Source organism: Staurois parvus, unplaced genomic scaffold (genome assembly GCF_062004578.1).
Source record: "Staurois parvus isolate SC_StPar_1 unplaced genomic scaffold, SC_StPar_1.0 ptg000204l, whole genome shotgun sequence".
NCBI lineage: Eukaryota > Metazoa > Chordata > Amphibia > Anura > Ranidae > Staurois > Staurois parvus.
In genome coordinates, this window is record NW_028318000.1 from 985,551 (window position 1) to 1,003,699 (window position 18,149).

The window sequence follows — 18,149 nt, forward strand, 5'->3', positions numbered from 1 at the left end:
AAAACAAAAATATTTTGGATGGAGTGTTTCAGATTTGGCATACTCCTGCAGAAAATAGTGGCCTACCTACCAAATAAAGAAGATAGAGTGGATATACATTGTGATAGTAACAAAGTCAGGTAAACCTGTATGCATCTCTTGAAATTGCAGTCACTACACAATCAGTGGACTTAACTTGTTTTGAATAAACAATTCTATATTATCAGTTTAAAATGTATAAAATAAAATATAAGTCGAATGCATTATATTTTCACTTTTAACATTTGTAAATAATATGGAATCATGACTTCTGTATGTTCCTTTCATTTGATTTTCAGATTCAGAGTCACTAAAGTGGAGCCAAAGTCCAAAGAGCGGAAGCGTTTAATGTCTGGGACAGAAGCGTCAAATGGTGAAGTTCCTGCCACACCATTTAGTGTAGATACTCGGCAAAGAAGTGGCACAGAAACAGAAGTAAGCAGACTTAACGGGTGTTTCTGTTTGAAAGATACAGTTAGGTCCATATATATTTGAAGACAGGCACAATTTTCATACTTTTGGCTCTGTATGCCACCAGAATAAATTAAAACAAAACAATCCAAATAAATTTTGATGTGCCGACTTTCAGATTTAATTCAAGGGGTGGAACATAAATATCAAGTACAAATTTTAGGAACTACAACCATTTTATACACCATCCCTCCATACTCAGGGGCTCAAATGTAATTGGACAATTGAATATAATCATAAAATGTTCATTTTTAATATTTTGTTGAGAATCTTTTACTGGCAAAGACTGCCTGAAGTCTGGAACCCATGGACTCTACCAAAGACTGGGTTTCCTCCTTTCTGATGCTTTGCCAGGCTCTAACTGCAGCTGCCTTGAGTTCTTTGTAGGTCTTTCTGCCTTTAGTTTTGCCTTCAGCAAGTGAAATGCATGCTCAATTGGGTTGAGATCAGGTGATTGACTTAGCCATTGCAGAATATTTCACTTCTTGTCCTTCAAAAGCTCCTGGGTTGCTTTTGCAGTGTGTTTTGGATCATTGTCCATCTGTACTGTGAAGCACCGTCCAATCAAATTTGCTGCATTTGGCTGAATCTGGGCTGACTGTATATCTCTAATCACTGCAGGATTCATCTAGCTGCTTCTGTCATATCATCAATAAATACCAATGACCCAGTGCCACTGGAAGCCATGCATGCCCCTTTCATCACACTGCCTCCACCATGTTTTACAGATGATGTTGTGTTCTTTGGATCATGAGCTGTTCCAAGCCTTCGCCACACTTTTTTCTTCCCATCATTCTGGTACAGATACATTTTAATTTAGTTCGTCCAAATAATGCTTTTCCAGAACTGGTCTGGCTTTTTTAGATGTTTTTTTTTTTTTTTGGCAAAGTCTAATCTGGCTTTTCTATTCTTCAGGCTCATGAATGGTTTGCACCTTGTGGTGAACCCTCTGTATTTTCTCTTGTGAAGTCTTCTCTTGATTGTAGACTTTGACAGTGATACATCTCCCTCCTGGAGAGTGTCCTTCACTTGTCTAGATGTTGTGAATGGGTTTTCCTTTACCATAGAGAAGATCCTGCGATCATCCACCACTGTTATCTTCTGTGGCCATCTGTGCCTTTTTATGTTGCTGAGCTCACCAGTGCATTCTTCTTTCCTCAGAATGTTCCAAACTGTTGATTTGGCCACTCCTAATGTTGCTGCTATCTCTCTGATGGATTTGTTTTTGAAGCCTTACAATGGCCTGTTTCACTTGCATGGACAGCTCCTTTGCATTTGTAATCTATTGCTGTGAACCTATATCATGCATTCAAATACCACACTTAGAATCAACGCCAGACCTTTTACTTGCTTAATTGATTATTATTACATCGGGTTTATATAGCGCCAAAGGGTTTGCTCAGCGCTGTACAATAGAGGGGGGGACAATACTTGAAACATTACAGCAACTACAAACAGCACACGAGGGGTAGAGGGCCCTACTCTTTCGAGCTTACAATCTAGGAGGGAGGGGGTATTGGTACAGGAGGAAGTGGCTGTGGGGGATGGAGTGGTAGGAGGAATGAAGGAGAACGGCTGTTAGGTGAGGGTGGGGTAGGCTTCCCTGAAGAGGTGGGTTTTCAGGGAGCGCCTGAAGGTGAGGAGGGAAGGTGACAGTCTGATGGATTGGGGTAGTGAGTTCCAGAGGATGGGGGAGGACCTGGAGAAGTCTTGCAATCTTGCGTGGGAGGTGGAGACCAGGGAGCAAGATAGGAGGTCCTGTGAAGAGCGAAGGGTACGGGTAGGGTGGTACCTGGGAATCGGGTTGGTGAGGTAGTTAGGGGCAGTGTTGTAAATGGCTTTGTAGGTCAGCGTGAGTAGTTTGAATTTGATGCGTTGGGCAATAGGGAGCCAGTGGAGGGATTGATGAAGAAATAACAAAGGAGTAGCCCATACCTGGCTATGAAACAGCTTTTGATTCCATTTAAAATTTTTTTGGTCCCTTGAAAAAGTGGGGATAGCTACTCTTTCTAAACCCTTCCTCCAATTTGGATGTACATACCCTCAAATTAAACCTCAGCTTGTGCTCTTTCAGCCCCTTTCCATTATATATCTATAGCTTGAATATGTTTTGGTAAATACCTGAAAAAATCTAAAATTGTGTCTGTGTCCAAATATATATGGACCTAACTGTATATTGCTGTGACAGGATTAATACTTTCAAATGTAAAATATGATACACAGGAACTCAAATACAGTCTGTGTAGGTTTGGTAAATAAAATAAATCCCTCCTCTAGCCAGTGTTTGGACTCCCTGGAGGTTTAATGCCTTTTCTTCAGCTCTGTTGAAAAAATTAAATTTTTTGCTAGCCTATCTGGACATTCTTGCCAATCCTCCGTGCCTAAATACTGTTAATTTCCCAGTGGTACATGGTAACAGTGTGCCTCCTCTCCAGGTGGGGCATCCTGACTTGCAAGGTTGACTAGGACTGGTTCTGAATGTCCTATTCCAAAACAAGTACCTATCACTTGGGGATAGGCTATCACTAGAACAGGTAATGAAGTGGGGGGGGGGGTTACCTTTAATGCGGAGTTTCACTCACCAGTCAAAAATTAAAAGCCAGCAGCTACAAAAACTGTAGCTGCTGACTTTTAAAAAAAAAACAGCCACTTACCTGTCCCTCGGTCCCACGGTGTGTCCTCCGCAGCCCGTTTCACCGGCCGTCATGGATTCCAGGAGGCCGGCATCTTCAGTATGGGCACCCGGCTGTGTTAGCTTGTGGCTTCACAGCTGGGTACCCACTGCGCATGCGCGAATAGCGCTGCGCTTCATGAATGGCCCTGTAGTCTTCTGGAACCTGTCACGTGTCCCAAAAGACTACAGGGAGGACAACTTCCGCTTCCGATCTCCTAGACGATCGAACCGGATGTGGGAGCGGGCACCTATCGAATTCAGTTTCCCGCTCCCCTGCCCCCAAAGGTGCCAATCCTTAATGGGGAGTGGGGGAGCAGTCCTTAAAGCGGAACTTCCCCTTTTGGGTGGAGCTCCGCTTTAAAGCGTTAGTAAAATCAATCTGTATTTACAGTAAAGCATGCTTGTTATACTCCCTTTGGACCTCTAAGGAGTTAATCCTCTGCATTGTGTAAAATGTTTAATCTGGTCCTTTCTGATCTGCTACTTCTTCCACTGTCCCTGACTTCTCTCCTAAAAAGAACAGAGCCTTGGGGGCAAGCTGTACATGTGTGTATGGTGTGTATTGCTATAGTTTTGTTTTTTTTTTTCTTGTGAGAGTGCATGTGATCAGCACAGGGCCAATCCGCACTGTCCAGACAGAGGGTCAGGGGCCCTGCATCCTCATAGGACAGTCCGATGATAATGTAAACTCCTCTAACAAGATAATAATTGCATGTTTTGTGTACTGTGGGAGACCAGATGTAGTGAATTCAGGGTCCTGGGTTTAGTAACACTTTAATGCAGAGAATGCATTAAGGTAAAAAAAAACCTTTTTGAGTCCAGAACCAGTTTAATTTATTTGGTGGTGTTGGTGTTCAGACTGTGTGGATTATATGATGTTAGGTGTTTGATATAATTTTCTGGTCAAATAGAAATTATTCCTATTTTTTTTTTTCAGAATCACAGCACAGTGGACACTTGAAGTTCAATGGGTAAAATGACATTTATTTTTCTCTTTGTTATATAATATGTATAGAGCGTGTTGTCCAGGTTGATTAGAAGAGACCTAGGAAAAGCTGGTACCTTCTCATATAATTACTTAAAAATGATCCACCCTGCTGATTGGTGTTGCATCTAGTTTTTCCTCCAGTGTTTTCCTCATGTGTTTTGGATTCATTATATACACTGCGCAGTTTTTGAAGAGAAGTGCTGCCATTCTTTGTTGCACAAAGGATAAAAGTTCTTTACGTCTAAAACCAACTTGCCCTGGATTCGCACTGTTGTGGGCACATGTGTGCTGCATTTGACAGCAGCCTATTCATTTGTATCTACAGGAATTCTAGGGAGAAAGTGCTTGACCCTTTTTATAAACGTGTAGTGCTTTTGGCACCGTGTGGTTTCACGCACTTGAAAATGCGCTGCATTCTCCAATGCGAGGGGGTGCCATTAACAACCAATGACATCCCTGCACACCTGCATAAGAGCAGAATGGTTTGTCTGCAGGTCAGAAAAAATGTGCTTATGCATGACCCGCACACATGGGAACCTAGGCTAAATGTGTATATATAAATAAACTGGAACCTGGACTTTGTAGCAAGGACCTTTTAGGGTGTTTTCTGATCGGAGTTCCCCAAAAGCTCTGAAACTTGTGTGCCTCAGTTAAGCAAATATCAACTTCATGAAGGATATTAGTGCTTTAGTACCTCCCAAGCCCTCGCTGTGGTTATCTAACGCTACTCCTCACATTTAATGTCCAATAATAAGGCACAGGCTGTGGTAGAGGGAGGTGTGAAGTGCAAACTTCATAGTCAAAGTAGGTATATTTTAACAATGCAGTGATGCTTAGACATACAGCAGTTCATTAATGACCTATAGTGACATGTTTGACAAATCTATTAGTGCAGTTTATTGTTACAGAATAATACTAAATTAAACTGCAGCCATAATTAATTCTTTGCACTGAATTTTGCAGTGCTGATTGTGGCAGCATGAATATTATTATTATACGGTATTTATAAAGCGCCAATAGTTCGCTCAGCGCTGTACATTACAAAGGGGGACAGAACATGTGACAGAACAATACCAATACAATGCAAAACATGAGGGGATTGAGGGCCCTGCTCTTTCAAGCTTATAATCTAGGAGGGAGGGGGTGGTGGCACAGGAGGAGATAGCTGTGGGGGATGGAGTGGTAGGAAGAGTGAAGGAGGTCAGCAAGTTAGCAGGGGGTGGGGTAGGCTTCCCTGAAGAGATGGGTTTTCAGGGTGCGCCTAAAGGAGAGGAGAGTAGGTGATAATCTGATGGGTTGGGGCAGGGAGTTCCAGAGGATGGGTGACACCCTGGAGAAGTCCTGGAGGCTGACTTAGGAGGAGGAGACCAGGGAACTAGAGAGAAGGAGGTCTTGTGTGGAGCGGAGTGTGCGTGCTGGGCGGTACTTGGATATTAGGTCAGTGATGTAGTTCGGGGCAGTATGGTGGACAGCTTTGTACCAAATGCAATATCTCCTGCGCTCCGGGACCCAGGCCGGTGGTAAGTAGATGGAATCAAACTCCAAAAAGAAGGGACCACCGGAATAAACAAGGTCGTGCAGCTCCACATCAAGGCTGGGGAAGCCCAAACAAAACTGTGAAGGAGAACAACAAAAGAGAAGCGCACCAACCTTGCGCATTACCTCAGTAACCAAAAATTTATTGAATAAAAGAATGGTACTCACAAACAGCGAATAAAAACAAGCATGTAAGTCCTCAAGGGGACTTTAAAGGCAAGATGCCAATGCGAATCCCGTCATGGAGGAAGCCACTCAGTACAGCTGACGCGTTTCGAAGGACGTGCCTTCTTCCTCAGAGCTGACTGGACTGAGAGTGTGTGTTCCCATTTATGCCTCCAGACTGAAATAGGGCCCTCCCCTAAGGGTTGGGCTGTCATGGGCAGGGAGGAGGGGCCTGGGTGTCAATCAATTGCAATACATGATCATCAAATTTTGCACAGAACCATATAAAAACACAATATATATGCACAAAGGGAAACAAATAGTGCTAAAAAAATGCTAAAAAAATTTTTTCATTCATAAATAAATGCAGTTAGTGAATATACTAATAAAAGTTATAAAATTCCAAAAGTTCATTAATTAACTAGTTGCAAGTATTTCATCATTATTATTATTGTCATTGCACTGACGATCAAGTGCATGAAATAAATGAAATATAAAAAAAGAGAGAGAAGACCTCTCGCAGTTGGATGACTCATTCCTGGCCAGTGATTTCACAATTGTTATCACAAAGAGGACAATGCAGCCAAAGTGTTTTGCTACACCTGGTGAGATCAATAGTGATAGTGTTGCTTTGAAAATATATATATATATGATTGAACATAACTTGTAGGAGGAGAGATTATATTCATATAATCCAGCAAAGGAATAGCATCTAAAGATGGTGAGGGGGACGTAGTAAGTTCAAAACGAATCCGCATTACCTGTATTGTTGGTGTGTATTGATTGTTCAGCAGCAGAGGGAGAACTTGCCCACATGATGCGGCTATAGATGGAGTCGTTCGTGGAACGCACGCCGCTGTGGCGTGGCAGCGGAAGCGCATGCGCAGACCATCTCGCGCTTGCGCACTAGGACGGCATCAGCGCGATCATAATGGCACATATCCAGTGCCCGATGCGCGCGCAACGGACACCGCTGCTCAAACCCCACAGGGTCCCTAGTTCCTCCTCCCCTGCTCGCTGCTGCCCGATCAGATGCACACCGAAGGAGTATGTGTGTATGTGTCTCCAGGTTGCCTACATGCAACAAATTGTTGGTGTCAATGTCAATTTCTCTAGCTGCAGATCCGCCAACGACTCTCTACATGAAAAGTGCTTTTTAAAAATATATACATGTGTATGCGTACCTCCACAGCAAAACCTAGGCACATGCACATAAATAAATTCGATCTTTGACCTAATTGAGAGAAATAAAATTATACATATATACGTATATAACGCAAAAATATACATATATATATATAAATACAGAATATATAATATATAATGACCACACAGTAAAAACTGGTAAGAGTAATAAAAAAAAAAAAAAAAAAAAAAAATATAATAATAAGGATAATCAAAAATAAAATAGTAAGATGGTAGACCAATAGTGGTAGTGAGAAGGAAAATCATTTACATCTCCTCCCCGATTCCTCCTTGATGGAGATGTCATTAGAAACACCTATGCTAGATATTCTAGAAAACCTGTATACAGAGGATATATCGATAGACAACACATCTGAGTTTCTCAACTTTACTGAAATGGCGCTGGGTTCTCAGGGAGAAATCATGCACACTAATTTTAAACCGAAATCTACTTTCTACCCCCATTGGGTTAAAGGTCACCACTTACCCACTTTCTATGAATCAGTGCTTACAGAATTCAAGAAGATCTGTAACACCAGTGCATCCACACAAAAACAGTACTTACAACAGGATCCACTTAAAGCCTCCCTCAAAATCATTAAAGAAAATAAAAATGTAATTATTAGACAAGCTGACAAAGGAGGGGGTCTAGTTATTCAAGACAGAGCCACCTACATTAGTGAGGCTTTAAGACTTTTGAACGATCGTCAGACCTATGAGGTCCTCCCCACTGATCCCACTGTCCAGTACCAAGCTGAATATAAACTATTGCTGGAAATGGCCGTATCAGACGGGATACTTACGAAAGAGGAATTTCTTTTTTTATATATCAAACATCCTGCTACTCCATTCTTTTATCATATTCCCAAAATACATAAGAATAGTGAGAACCCCCCTGGTAGACCCATTATTTCTGGCATAGGCAGCCTGACAAGCCATCTAGGCAGCTACATTGACCATTTCTTAAAAGACATAGTCACGAATCTCTCTTCTTTCGTTAGAGACTCCAGCCATATATTAGAGATACTAGCTGAATATAAATGGGAACAGGGTTATAGATGGCTGTCCCTTGACGTAGTGTCCCTGTACACATCTATTCAACATGACTTTGGCCTTCAAGCCATTCAACATTTTCTAGCAAAAGATTCACCACTCCATTATACTCAGATCCAATTTTTGTTCAATTGCATTCAATTTGCACTTGAACATAATTACTTTTCTTTTCTAGATAAACATTACCGCCAGATCCAGGGTACTGCTATGGGAGCTCGGTTTGCTCCCAGTTATGCGAACATATTTATGGGTTTTTGGGAGAATGAATACATCTGGAGCAATAATCCCTTTAGCGCAAACCTAGTGCTGTACGGAAGATACATAGATGACATCATTATCATCTGGAAGGGTACTGATCTAGAACTTGAAGGATTTTTAAATCACTGCAAAAATAATCCATACAACATTTCCTTCACGCATGTGATTAATAACGACACACTGGTTTTCTTGGATTTAGAACTCAGACACGAGAGCAATGGTGTGATATGCTCAAAAACGCATTTCAAACCGACAGCAGGGAATTCCTATCTTCATGCTAAGAGTAACCATCACCCCCAATGGATTCGGAATGTCCCTTTTGGACAGTTTTGCAGGCTGAAACGCACATGTACGCTCAAACATGATTATATTGAACAGAGCTGTATCCTTAAACAAAAATTCAAAGAAAAAGGTTATAAGGAGAATCTTATAGAGGCAGCCTACAACAAATATTTAGTGATGTATGACTCCAGTGTCCTTACAGACACCGAACATTTCTCCAAAAAACCCACTCTCACTTTTAACAATAGGGAAGCACGCTTTTGTACCAGATTTAGTAGCAAGTCTTGGCACATTAAACAAATTCTATCCAAAAATTGGAAAATCCTGAAAAACGACCCTACTCTCGGGAATGCACTTCCTGATAAGCCCACACTCATCTTTAGAAAACCGAGAGACCTCAGGAGTCAAATAGCACCCAGCAGAGTGCGTAAAATCACGACAGTTAACCCAGGCCCTTGGTCAATTTTGTTCGATCAAAAGGGCAGCTATAGATGTGGCATTTCTAACTGTGGGACTTGTGAGGTCATATGCCATCGAAAACGGGATTTCACAGGTACGGATGGGAAAAGGTATCCCATCAAACAATTTATCAATTGTGGCACTTCCTTTGTCATCTATGGCATTCTCTGTCCATGTGGCCTATTATACGTGGGTCGGACTTCACGGTGCCTTAGGATCAGAATCTGTGAGCACAAAAGCAGTATCAAACTAGGGAAAGATAAGTATTCAGTCCCCCGCCATTTCAAAGAAAAACATTCTAGCAACTATCTTGGTATGAAGGTGTTCGGGATTGAGGCCATCACCAGGGACCTGGATAGTGGGAGGAGACATCAAGAACTGTCCAGGAGGGAAAGCTTTTGGATTTTCACATTGGGCACCCTGTCCCCTGGAGGCCTTAATGATGACCTCGAAATACATACCCTCATCTAGCTTCAGCCGGTGAGAGTTATGTCTGGTGTACGTATATGTGTATGTTTATACACATGTGAGTGCATATTTATGAGTATGGCTCTATGTCCCTTTGCCGGTTTATCCCGTTATATAATATAAATGGGTATCCGTGGCCTTTCTATTAATATTATTTTAATATTATTTTAATTTTAGTGGAAAAGATTATTTTTATGCGTGTATGTGTATTTATATAGGTATACACATATTTATATATGTGGTTATGGGTGTAGGCATTTCCCATAGGTGTGTGCACTAGAGTGCATTTATTGGTCTACCATCTTACTATTTTATTTTTGATTATCCTTATTATTATATTTTTTTTTTTTTTTTTTTTTTTTTTTTTTATTACTCTTACCAGTTTTTACTGTGTGGTCATTATATATTATATATTCTGTATTTATATATATATATATATGTATATTTTTGCGTTATATACGTATATATGTATAATTTTATTTCTCTCAATTAGGTCAAAGATCGAATTTATTTATGTGCATGTGCCTAGGTTTTGCTGTGGAGGTACGCATACACATGTATATATTTTTAAAAAGCACTTTTCATGTAGAGAGTCGTTGGCGGATCTGCAGCTAGAGAAATTGACATTGACACCAACAATTTGTTGCATGTAGGCAACCTGGAGACACATACACACATACTCCTTCGGTGTGCATCTGATCGGGCAGCAGCGAGCAGGGGAGGAGGAACTAGGGACCCTGTGGGGTTTGAGCAGCGGTGTCCGTTGCGCGCGCATCGGGCACTGGATATGTGCCATTATGATCGCGCTGATGCCGTCCTAGTGCGCAAGCGCGAGATGGTCTGCGCATGCGCTTCCGCTGCCACGCCACAGCGGCGTGCGTTCCACGAACGACTCCATCTATAGCCGCATCATGTGGGCAAGTTCTCCCTCTGCTGCTGAACAATCAATACACACCAACAATACAGGTAATGCGGATTCGTTTTGAACTTACTACGTCCCCCTCACCATCTTTAGATGCTATTCCTTTGCTGGATTATATGAATATAATCTCTCCTCCTACAAGTTATGTTCAATCATATATATATATATTTTCAAAGCAACACTATCACTATTGATCTCACCAGGTGTAGCAAAACACTTTGGCTGCATTGTCCTCTTTGTGATAACAATTGTGAAATCACTGGCCAGGAATGAGTCATCCAACTGCGAGAGGTCTTCTCTCTCTTTTTTTATATTTCATTTATTTCATGCACTTGATCGTCAGTGCAATGACAATAATAATAATGATGAAATACTTGCAACTAGTTAATTAATGAACTTTTGGAATTTTATAACTTTTATTAGTATATTCACTAACTGCATTTATTTATGAATGAAAAAATTTTTTTAGCATTTTTTTAGCACTATTTGTTTCCCTTTGTGCATATATATTGTGTTTTTATATGGTTCTGTGCAAAATTTGATGATCATGTATTGCAATTGATTGACACCCAGGCCCCTCCTCCCTGCCCATGACAGCCCAACCCTTAGGGGAGGGCCCTATTTCAGTCTGGAGGCATAAATGGGAACACACACTCTCAGTCCAGTCAGCTCTGAGGAAGAAGGCACGTCCTTCGAAACGCGTCAGCTGTACTGAGTGGCTTCCTCCATGACGGGATTCGCATTGGCATCTTGCCTTTAAAGTCCCCTTGAGGACTTACATGCTTGTTTTTATTCGCTGTTTGTGAGTACCATTCTTTTATTCAATAAATTTTTGGTTACTGAGGTAATGCGCAAGGTTGGTGCGCTTCTCTTTTGTTGTTCTCCTTCACAGGACAGCTTTGTACGTCCGTGTTAGGATTATAAATATAAATAGAATATAAATAGAATATAAAGTAGAAGGGGGAGAATATTTTTAGTGGGGATACGGCAGTGTAGTAATGAATACTGTAGCGTTGGTAAGGGTTAGAAGTTGTTTTGGCATTTCATTGTTCAAATGAGATTCCTGCTCAGTCTATCCTGATAAAAATGTTGGCGCCAACAGGAAGTGAAGGTCTACGCCACATAGGGCTACAGAGAAGGAAAAAAAAAATGGTCTGAGCATTTCCTCACCACGTTCACAGCTTAAAAAAAAAGAAAGTTTTGTGTGTGAATCATAAAAGCACTTTTTACAGAATCCTCCTTGTCCTTTATAACACTCTAGTCAGATGTCAAGGGTGGCAGATTTACTTTAAAAGGACATTATGTAGTTTATTTTATGCTCGTGTCGCTCTCCCTCATATTTCTTACTTATCTGAATAAACTCATCCTTGGATCGCTACAGCTATCCTTGCTGCTGTTGTACTTCTTTATATTGTGTCAGCAGAATGTTGGAGTCCTTCCATCTGTGAAATGAATTGACATGCTTTCTTTCTGCTCTGTTTAATCCAACTGGTCCCACAGGCCCCTGATAGTTTGGCCATTTCACACTTCCCTACTAAGAACCATCAGAGTTTACAGCATGTTAATAACACAGCAGGGTAACCAGGTCTGCAATCTAATAAAGAAGCTTATTCCCAACATGTGAAGCTGCGTTCTGCTAGTCTTAGTTGTTGCACACGAGGCAGATAAAGTCAGTGGTTTAAATATAAAACTGCCTCTGTAGTAATAAAAATGTACGTTGTTTTATTGTAATGTAATACATTACTGTATGTTTCTCCCCTACGCCTCTTGAATATCATACAACAGAGGGACATTATGTAAATGATGCTGATTGTGGATCAACAAAAATGCCAGCATGCTGTTTATAAACCAAAGTGATCTCAACTGCAAACTGTATATAAGCCAAAGGCAGCTAGTCCCACGAGGAGCGTGAGAATGAAAATGAAAGGAAAGTGGAAAGTTGCCCATCCATCATCAGATTTTGTATTTTTTCAGAAAAAAAATGAAATCTCATTCGGCAGAATGAGCAACTTTGCTTTTTCCACATTTAGTTTCCTTGCTTTTCCTTTAAAAAAGTGCCCTTAAAATTAACAACTATTAAAGCACTCATTGGGATTGATTTAACACAACTGGAGCACTCAGAATCGGGTGCAGCTGTGCATGGTAGCCAATCAGCTTCTAACTTCAGCTCGTTTAACCACTTGCCCTCCTGAGGATATACCCCCCTGCCTGACCAGGCCATTTTTTGCTTTACTGTGCTGCATTACTTTAACGGACAATTGCACGGTCATGCAATCCTGCACCCAAATGAAATTTAAGTCTTTTTTTTTTCCCACGAATTGAGCTTTCTTTCAGCGGTATTTGATCGCCTGCATGGTTTTTATTTTTTGCACTATAAAAAAAAAAGGCAGGGAGGAGAACTGTTACAAATACTAAATATATTGAGATAATCTAAAATATATATATGATCTGTCAATATGCTGTTGCTTCTGCCACAGACCTCCTTTGTGAGTTCCATGCCTGAAGGAAGTATGGGTCTCAGAACACCGTAAGAACACCTTTTTATTTGCCTTTCTAATAGCCACAACAAGGTGGGGGGTGAGCAGAGGTGTATAATTCTTGTATTTTACCTCTAGAGTTACTAAAACCCTGGTGGCCAATCAGCACACCTTTTGGTAATAATTTGTCCTCAAACCTCAGAATCCAATAGTAAATGATATCCCGACCTAGATTCTAACTCAGAGCCAGTCAAGGAAAAATATCCATTAGATTGACAGCATCTTGGGTAGTGCGTTCTAGCAGTCTCAAGAAACTTGTGTAGTGAGTTCTAGCAGTCTCAAGAAACTTGTGTAGTCTGTAATCATTTCTAAGTGGTGGCTGTAACCTCTGACTATTTCCAATAGCATGCTTGCAGTTTCGGACCATTTATTCTAGTATTCCCATGGTCTGTGACTGAATATTATGTGCATGCCTTTGGTGATGTCTGGGGGGCTGCATATCAAGAAAGTTGACCACTACAGCCATAAAGAAATACGAGTGAGTCAATCTACCAACTACAAAACCCACAATATATCTGATTTCAATTGAATGACTCTGACTTGTGATACTTCTTTTACTGACTCAAGCATTTTTCCCCTTGTAGTGTTCTGGTACATTTGGAAATTCCTGAGTCCTCTGCTTCTGGAGAAGACAAGAATGGGATGGTTTTAGAGAGCATATCTGGTCGGCGAGGTCCTGAAGAAGTAAACAACTTGTAGAAGGAAACATGGGTCTTCTCTTTTTATCAGTACAAATCATGAAAATCATGAATTTTCTTATGTTTTAGCTGTGCGCTTTTGTAAATTAAAACTTTTTTATGTATAAAAAAAAAAATCTGTACATTTGTATATTAGTATAACACTATTATTGTTAATCCACCCTAGTGGATTGTCCATCGGAATAAGGGAGGAGACCAGGAACCCCCTAGCTGTTATTCATAGCCTGTTTGAGTGTTGGTAATAATTCTTATTGCCTGTATATTTTAATTTTTGGTTTGTAGAAAAGAACATACATATTTTTATTTTTTTTGTAAAACACAAATGATTTTGATGAAGTGTCAGAAGCACACAAGCTGTTTATAGGTGGCACAAAAACCTGCTACACAGCCAAACAGTGCTATGTACTGTGGCCCAGACTGGCTTCTCAAAGAAGTGCAGCACACTGTTTTTTTTCCTCACCACAGAGCTCCAAAGACCCTTCCCTTATAGCAGCACTGAGCACATTATGTACCCACAACCAGGGGCAGACTGACCATTTGGAAACTCAGGCACTGCCCGAGAGCCCGGGGTCAGTAGGGGGCCCCATGAGATGCCCCTGGTACCTTTTTCATAGGCTTTTTTGCGTTTGGGCAAGGACACAGGGGCCCCATGATCCCCTATTGCCCGGGGGCCCCATGAGTTGTCAGTCCGCCCCTGCCCACAATCCTTCCTTCATCAGTCCAACAATTGCACAACTTTTTCCAGTAGCAGTACAAGGCTAGTCCAAAAAAATCCCCCAACCACACAAACATTGTTTAGGCCCTGTGTGGCTCCTAGAGGTACAACAAACTCCCCTATCATACAAGAGCAGGAACCGGGGTCTTTATAACCCTAATTAAAGCCAACATTTTAAAGTATTCCAGTGGGTGGATCTCACTAAATAACTTATTTGGAGTTCCTGTTGAAGGTCTTTGCATACCAAAGAAAAATATAATTTGCAGACGCCAATGACAAACATTTCATCATTTGTATGTTGTAGTAAATAGATAAATTATGTAAACTGGTGATTACTGGCCTGACGTGTAAACGGCAAGCTCTGTTAGCAGGAATTAACTCCAAAGTGTTTGTGAGAGTAGGTATGGAACAATATTATGAAATGATTACTTTGTATGATGTCAACTTCAAAAGTTAATTACAAAAGGTTATAGCAAATCTACCCTGGTTTTCCTTTTTCCTGGCGGATACAAAGGGGCATTCGGAGTCAGATTTCCTTATTCTAATTCATAGGCACCTTTACCTCACTCTAAACAAAAAGCTGAATACCCGGGTCACATGCAGAACTGTTTAATCTATAGGTCTCATACAAGAAGTTTTGCCTTGCAGACCTCATTAGGTACCTCATTAGGTATTTGTTTGCTAGGAGCCAGCTATTAGAGGATAATGCCTGTGTAATAAGGCATTGAGTCCCTATCCTATTAGGCCTTATGTATTCTTGCCAAGACTTTGGTCTGTTTGATTTACTAAAACTATTGTTGGCAAAGGCCACTGCTGGCTTAGAACCCCGTTATTCATCTAGTAGGCATGCCTGGCTATGGTGATTGCAGGAATACCACAACATTCCCATAACTCTTGTGCCATGATTTACTCTAGGAAACAACATTGTACTTCAGCATGGTGGATTTGACTGGAGTTTGTGGGATGTTAGCCACTTTCCTAACCCCAAGTGTAGATTTGAATTGACACAATTATGTTGATGACTTTTATTTTTATAATGTTGCAAATTCAGAATCTTGCACCGTAAAATAATTACCTGCGGCCAATGTGATGTTTCCAAAGTCTATTAACCTGTACTACTGTTCCATCTGTGCCTTATTGCCTATGGCTATGGTGCCTTATAGTGTGACTTCAAAACAAATGTGATTGTGTTTTTAAACTTTCAGTAGATAATTTGTATTAATGGTATACACTTTTTAAGACCTTTATTGCTGTTTAAATCTAAAGAAAGTATTTTTAATAGTTTTCTATTCTTAGGGATATGCTTTTTTGATTACAATGCTTTATTCTTTTTGTGCAGATTTTAATTTTGCATTCTTTTACAAATTCAATTTTTTGTACATTCACTGTGACAAGAAATATAAACTATTTGTTTGAAAGTTGTTTTCATTTGTAGATCTAGGTTTGCACAACGCACATACATTTGAATGAAATTATGTACTTCATAGCACAAACAGAATTCCACAATGTGTTACAAAAATACTGAAATACAATGAAAATGCCATAATCACAGTCCTATATACACGTCAGTTTTAGTGGATGCCAATTTGCTTACCAATATAGATTAGAGTTGTAGGAAAAATGCCAAGCACCTGGACGTTATAAGCAAGGAGAGAACATACTTGACTAATTTATTAAAGGAGTTTGGACTCTTCATGAAATAAATGGTGTTAATTTTCACTTAAGTTACCCAATCACGTGCAGATGAAATAGGTAAACAGGATACTTGAAGTGAATATTCATGGGATTTATTGTGTAAAGATTTTCAAATCCTTATTAAATCAGCCTGAGTGACTCTATGCAAGCATGTCACTTAGAGAAGTCAAACACAGGATTTTGCTGCTGCAAGACAAAGATGCTAATCCATTTGTCTACTGCTCTGCCCATTGCATAACTGACATCAGATTTACTTAGTTTTAAATGGGTTGAGGGAGAGTGGTTCAGAAATGGTTAGTGTTTGGTGGTTCTTGGGAGCATATTGTACATAATGGGAATGGTTCTACCCTCCCCTGATGCAAGGGTACTAGGTGAAATCCTGAACTATGACTTGTCCTTTCAGCCCCAAATCCACTCACTGTCTAAATCTTGTGGAACTTACCTCTGTAACATCTCCAAACTACATCCCTTTTTTAACCATTGAAACCATTAAGCAACTTATTCACTCCCTTGTTATCTCTTGACTTGAATGTTGTAACTCTCTCCTCATTGGCCTACCTTTTCATAGGCTCTCCCCTCTTCAGTCTATCATAAATGCTACTGCCAGACTTATCCATCTTACCAGCAGTCAGTTTCTGCCAATCCCTTCACTGGTTTCCCATTGCCCAACAAATAAAATCGAAAACATTAACAATAACATAAAACCATTTACAACTCTTCCCTGAACTACATCACCATCTTGTCTCCAAATATCACCCAAACCAGCCTCTCCGCTCCTACCAAGACATCCTGCTCTCTAGCTTACTTGTCTCCACCTGCAATCTCCATCTCCAGGACTTCTCCAGAACCTCTCCCATTCTCTGGAATGCTCTACCCCAGTCTGTTCAACTATCTTCTACTCTGTCCACTTTTGGGCGATCCCTGTAAAATCATCTGTTTAGGGAAGCCTATCTTACCCTTAGCTAACAACCAAATTGTCTATCTCTCCCATCAGTTCATCCCTCAAAGGTATTACCTTTTGTTTCACCCAGCCACTCCCTATTTGATTGTAAGTATCCAGGAGCAGGGCACTCCTAACCCTCTTGTATAGAATTGTATTGTCTCCCTTTAGATTGTAAAGCATTGCGCAAACTATTGGGGCTATATAAATCCTGTATAATAATAATTCTTTGTGGCTTGCTATAGAGGCACGCTGAAGGCAGGAGGAGCCAAAAGTGCCATCATTGGACCCCAGAAGAGGAGGATCGGGGTTGCCCTGTGCAATACCATTGCACAGAGTAGGTAAGTATAACATGTTTATTATTGTAAAAAAAAAAAATCCAACATTACAATCACTTTGAGGGCTCTCTCCAGGAAAGATCCGCATCAGAACCCAGGGAAGCTGGAGGGTAATAGACTGGAGGTAATATAAGGTATTACAATTAAATTTAAAGTAAAAGTATACCGGTATTGTGCAATATATTAAAAATGATTATATCCATACAAAAAGTCTTAACCTTTAGTGTTACTTTAATATAAAAGATTAATATTCATTATTATCGCTCTCTCTCTCTCTCTCTATATATATATATATATATATATATATATATATATATATATATATATAGATATAGACTCTGTGAAAGAGTTAAAATAAACATATATATATATATATATATATATATATATATATATACGTTTATTTTAACTCTTTCACAGTATAAAGTAACTGCTTATAGTAGTGATTTGCTGTTTTTGTACTATAGAGGGTTAATTTGTTTTTTAACCTCATCATGATGGGATACAAAAAGCATGGTGCTGCTACTAGATGTCTTTGGCTCTGCTCACTCTGGGATTAAAAGCACGAGTTTGTGGTGCATTTTAGCTCTCAAACTCCTAGTAAAGCAATCTGCATTTAATATTATGGGCAGCACACATCACGCATTAGGGAGAGCTATGTACCTGGTACATCACCGGTCTTCAAGTAGTTGTACTAAGATGATATTCTCACAGTGGATTAGATATTTTGTTGCCTAACCATATAGC

The 18,149-nt window shown here is 40.2% G+C and overlaps 1 protein-coding gene across 2 annotated transcripts in view; it reads left to right on the forward strand.

The window, feature by feature from the left end:
- RELL1 (RELT like 1) overlaps positions 1-15,847 on the forward strand; it is an 81,490-nt gene extending 65,643 nt beyond the window's left edge. The window contains exons 6-9 of one of the 2 annotated variants that reach the window (XR_016312872.1): positions 318-453; positions 4,101-4,134; positions 12,957-13,006; positions 13,601-15,847. Coding sequence is in view for 1 of the 2 variants with exons in the window: in XM_089678376.1 (XP_089534502.1) it covers positions 318-453; positions 4,101-4,124 (160 nt within the window). In the remaining variant the exon portion in view is untranslated. The remainder of the gene's footprint in view (positions 1-317; positions 454-4,100; positions 4,135-12,956; positions 13,007-13,600) is intronic. The other variant, XM_089678376.1, reaches the window with a different exon arrangement.
- Positions 15,848-18,149: the final 2,302 nt, after the last annotated feature.